The 5,476-nt window shown below is 43.9% G+C and overlaps 1 protein-coding gene across 1 annotated transcript; it reads right to left on the reverse strand.

The window, feature by feature from the left end:
• Window positions 1-907: 907 nt before the first annotated feature.
• LOC147885619 (putative carboxylesterase 18) lies at window positions 908-1,978 on the reverse strand. The gene has a single exon (XM_087396163.1). It carries the CDS (start codon window positions 1,976-1,978, stop codon window positions 908-910), a length of 1,071 nt encoding a protein of 356 aa, XP_087252289.1.
• Window positions 1,979-5,476: the final 3,498 nt, after the last annotated feature.

The following is a 5,476-nucleotide window of genomic DNA, read 5'->3' on the forward strand; positions in this document are numbered from 1 at the left end:
TAACACGTTCATTTTTAAGGTTTTAAGAGGTGGTGGTCAAATGTCCTTCGTCCCGACAACCCTTTAACATTCATTTAATATTCACGTAATTAGAGCCCTTTTGGCGTGATCTACGTTTGTGAACATCATTCTCACATAATTATAGGTACAAGCATGCATGTTCACCTTGATCGAATGACAATTACCCAAAAACAACACACTATCATTAGTATTGTGTGGTCTATCACTACTAGCGGATGGACTACCTTAGGTAGTGGGCTAGCCACATTGATAGCAGGCTAATCATTGCTAATAGTGACTCTTGGCTATTAATATCTACATGGCCATGATTTTATCAATGTTACTATAAAAAGAATAGCTCTTTAGCACATGCTATATATACATTCTTGTGGTATATTTAGGATGAATAACTATGCACAACTACATTCACAACTTAATCATTGGCATCCATGCATCATTCAAAGAAAGCATCACATAGTTGCAATTCACTCATTTGCATCATGGAATAGTTTAAAGCCTCATATTGCTATTAGAAGGCCTACCACCAATTATGGTAGTGGGTCAGCTATTGGGAGTAATTGGAATTACAATGTACCAACCTCCTATGTCAAATGAAATAAAATTTGTATGCAAAAGGAGGTACACATGATGGAAAGACGTGAGATATTTTTTGGTCAATGTACCAACATCCTATGTCAAATGAAATAAAATTTGTATGCAAAAGGAGGTACACATGATGGAAAGACGTGAGATATTTTTTGGTAAATGAAAATCCTTTGATGAGAACCTTGATACACTTGAGCTCATGAGCGACGTGTAGCTTAAGCTGATGAGCAGTAACAAAACAGTAGCTTAAGCTGATCATCAAGTTGAAGATCAGTAACAAAACAGTAGCTTAAGCTGATCATCAAGTTGAAGCTGGCGTGCCTGCATCTATTCTGGCACACCTTGCCTTCACGAACTCATAGATCTTTTCCAACAGGTTCCATGAAATATTCAACTGGGGAAACACATGAAAAGCGTGTATGCCTTCCTCGTAATACTCCACTTGCACCTCTTTTCCAACCTGCTTCAGTTTCTCCACGTACCTCAGTTGCCACTCTTTGAGCGGATCGTGTCCCGCTATCACCACCGTGCATGGTGGCAGCTCTACCTTCGATAAATCCGGCGCGTTCGGTCCCATCACGTTCGCTGCCGGATGATCCCTGTTTGCACCCTCTGGTAAGTAAGCTTTCCAACACCAATCGTTCTCCTCCAAATTTCCTAATGGCGCATTTTGCAGCCTGATCTCTGCAGATGTTCTCTCTTCTCCTTGAAAAAAAGGAAACAACAAGATGAGGCCAATCACCCTCAGTGGCTTCAAATCTTCCGCAGCTGCCATGCACGCAACATGATGCACTATGTTGCCTCCTGCGCTATCTCCCATAAGGAAACAGCGAGATATGTCTACATTGGGGGGAATGTGCTTTCGACCCTCGTCTCTAAGCCACTTCAATGCTGAGAAACAATCCTCATAAGCAATGGGATACTTATGCTCAGGCGCCCTTCTGAAGTCTACTGATATCACGACTGCTTGGCACTTTCTACATAGTTTCCTGCAAAACGAATTGTAATACTTAAAATCGGCAGACATAACCGCAAAACCTCCACCGTGGAAGTAGAAGATAATTGGCATGCTCTCGGCTGTTGTCTCACGCCCTGGGGACTCAAGAGAGGGTTTTTTAACTGTCCTGTGCGGGACGTAAATCCGAACCCAGACGCCCGTTTTCTCATCAATGACAACATCCTTTGAAGACACTCCTCGAACTGGGTCATTTTGGGCCGGAGCCTTGCAGTCGAGAAGATCGGAAAAGAAACGCTTGAGGGTGCCATCCTTGCGCCTCAACGGTGTTCTCAGAATTTCGTCCAGCCATAAAGCAAGCCTTAAAGTAAGGGGAAGCGAGAGTTTTGATTCTGTTGAATACTGGGTGCAGTCCATCTCTCTCTCTTTGTGTCTCACGCGCTGCTTCTTCACCTCCTCAGAGTTAAATTGTAGTATAGATTCGTTTAAAAAGCGATCGGCAACCGAGTAGTCTTGTCGAGATTCAGCAGGATTGAGCAAACGACTTCCCGCCATCAGGCCAACGATGGGCGCCTTATCCTCTCCCAAGGCTAGATGGCCGTCTTCTACGCGATTAATTTAATGCATTTTTTGGCCACGCCCAGCAACTAGCACGTGTTGCTCTGAACAATCTAAATAGAGCATGAATTTAATGTCTCAATGACATATACTACCTTGTTGAGAGCTTAGGCATGTTACACACCCATCCGGACGTCTTCACCCAATTTTTGATCCATCCAATGAAAAAGCGCACCGGTTGGTATGTGCTTTCACAACGAGGCGGACGGGCATCGTTTCATTTTCTAGGTGGCAAGCTGAGTCACAGATGAAAGCAGTGGAATCTTGGGTAGCGTCTTCCCCTTGCCCAACTCTTGGCGTAGCTATTGGCTTCCAATAGAAATGTCTCTTTTCCTAGAATATAGGCGATTGCACATGTTTTTGGCTGGAGTCTTTCACCATTTCTCTTCTCTGGCATCCTTTGTTGCGTTCTTCACCATTTCTCAAAATTGCAGTTCACAAGTTTGGAGTCCCGGCATTCCAATAGCATGGAAGAACAAGTACATTCCCTGTCTCATGCTCATTCCAATTTTTTTCTTCTATCTTCCCTCTAAATCCTCTGTCTTCTTCCGAGCGTTTGTCCATTCCCTCCAGATTTTTGTGAAAAAAGTCGTTTTTGGGAGCTCAAAAGAATGGACATTTTTGCGATTGACATGTTGCTCTAAAATTTTGTTTCGGTTTCTCAATACATCAGCATTGTGATTGCCTAAAGGGTTATATTGCAAGTCTTTTGAGCAATGGTGCCTCATTCTAGGATAGGTACACTACTAAAGATTGTCAATGTACGTCAGGGCTATTCGTCTTGTCTCTTGACCTCTTCAAACTCCTCAATAGACGGTACTTTTCCATTTAGATTGAGTCACAGGCAGGTAGGATTGATGCATTCGAAAATCAGTTATTTGCTTCATCATGCGTAGCCCAAAAAATGGAGATTGAGTGTATGGTGTAGCTTCTGTTCACACCTTTTGCATTCAATCCGTCTTCTCTTGTTGAGTAGAACACCGGTAAAAATACAATCTTTTGATTTTAAAATAGTTTTTTTTTCAGGATGGCAATGCAACCCCTGCTTAGTGATCCCAACTACGAGGATGCCCTTGAAGACCTCCAAAGCTCTGAAGTAATAGATTCACAATTGTCAGGATCTCCCTCGATGGTTATGTATAACCAATCGCAGATGTTTAGTTCTCCAAAATTTCCAGCCATCTTCCCATCTTTGTCACCAATGTTCTTTCGGATGCCACCTGTCATGTCTCAGCCGTCTACCTTTGCACCTTCTGTTCTATTTGTGGGATCTCAAGGTTAAAAAAATGTTACCCCTACTAAAGGGGGTAAAAAGGGTGTGAAGAGAGGAAGGCTACGAGCATTGCAAGCTCCTCATGCAAAGCCCATCGGGGAAGAAGCATGCCAAGGCAAGACAACTGAAGAAACCGGATGAGGGAGCTTGAATCGGAAGCAGATACAAGTTCAGCCAAGGTAGCAGTCCAAAAGAGAGGTAGAGCCAAAAAGAAGTGTCTAGATACCCAAGCCTTGGAAGATGAATACGAGGGAGAGGGAGGAAGAGCGACAATGCCTTGCCGGACTTTTCTGGACTGCAAGGCACTATGAAAGCTGGCGGGCCTGCCGCGTACTGGTGCAGCGACATCAACGGAATCCCCGTCGCCGTTGTTGGAGCTTCCGAGCTGCATTTGTTGGAGAATCCGCCCTCCCCGATCACTTTCAAGAACACCTTCACGACCCCATACGGCCGCCCCGATGGGCGGAAGAGCTACAGCACTAGGACGTCCCCCTCATCGCTACCCTTGAACGCCTTGCGCCTGAACAAGTCCTGCAGCATCAGGCGGGCCGTACCGACGAGGTACGTGCTGATGCTGCTCTGATGGAGAACCTGGATGGTAAGAGACGAATTGGGGTCGCAAAGGAAGCGATCCTCGACGCGGATATCGACGGTATCGTTCCAGATGGGGTTGGAGCCGCCCTTACGGAGGAGACGGGTGGAGCGCTTGGAGTAGGGGTCAACGAAGGCGAGGGCGAAGGGGTTCATTTTACTTTTGGGTTGTAAGCTTGATCCATGAGCGTGGTAGTTTGAATGAAGAGTTGAATAAACCGCAAAAGCAACTCGGGGGGGTCACTCATCATATGTAACCCTATCACGTGAGTTCAACAGAAGGATTTTTTTTATTTCTAAAATTTACAGAAATAAATATACATAAGGGACTATTTAAAATAGTTTTGGAAAAAATTTACAGATTTGTATAGAAAAGGGTTACATTTTATTAATGAAATTTTTTACAGATAAGGGACTTTAAATATAGGCCTTGAACGCACGTGATATAGAGGGTTTATACATAGTGACCCCCCCGAGAAAAGCAAGGGACAGATCTGCGGTCCAAAATTGCCAATAAGCTAGCTTCAGCCTATTCAGATTTTGACAAAGACTCTGAAGCTTGCCACAAGAAATGAGGTCGGGTATATGATCAGTACAAAGCAGATAAGCTACACAATTCCATATCAGGAAATGATGTGAAGCGAACATGTAAGTGGTATGACATAGTGGATGAGTATATGCACGATCGTGCACATGTTCTCGTATACAGCCATACCTCGGCTACTGGGGAGATAGTGGTGCTAGACGAATCAGAAGCCATTCATGGGAGTCCCAAAGAAACCAGCCCTGGGTGTGCATCTATTTCCAACAAACCAATGTCTACCTCATTGAGTTGTGGTGGAAAGAAAGATTCTCAGATGGAAGAATTTATTGCACAGGTTAACAAGAGTGGACATGGTATTTTGTCACAACTCCATCAATCTTGTCAGAAACGGGATGAAGCAGATGCACGTAGGGAAGCTGTTGAGGCCCAAAGGCTTGATATCATGGAGACTCTAGGGGCTGCTTTGGTTCGATTTATAGATCATATGTCCAACAAATGAAGCTATGTTCAAGTTTGGGACTGCATTTTATTTAGTTATGTTGCTTTTTGGACATCTAGTTCCATCTATTTCTCTCATTTGGACAAATGAAGCTATGTTCAAGTTTGGGACTGCATTTTATATATTTCAGCTGTCATTTGGACATCTAGTTCCATCTATGTGTCAAGATACATTTCTATTGTTCCAGATGTGTTCTCAATGTGATCTTCTATTTTCGTTTATGGTAGCCACATGCTTGGTTCCACATAACATGTGCATTGTGCACAGGGACTCTTTTTTGTTTGATTGGGTGCGTGGAGCCGAACAAGACTTACATGCAAGCTGCAGTGAGTTGGAGACACAAATGCAGGCATCATGCACTCTAAATGAAGTTTAGGTGACCGAAGATCC

This window comes from Dipteris shenzhenensis, chromosome 25 (assembly GCF_047967505.1).
Source record: "Dipteris shenzhenensis isolate YYH24624 ecotype China chromosome 25, Dip_SZ_1.0, whole genome shotgun sequence".
NCBI classification, from domain to species: Eukaryota; Viridiplantae; Streptophyta; class Polypodiopsida; order Gleicheniales; family Dipteridaceae; genus Dipteris; species Dipteris shenzhenensis.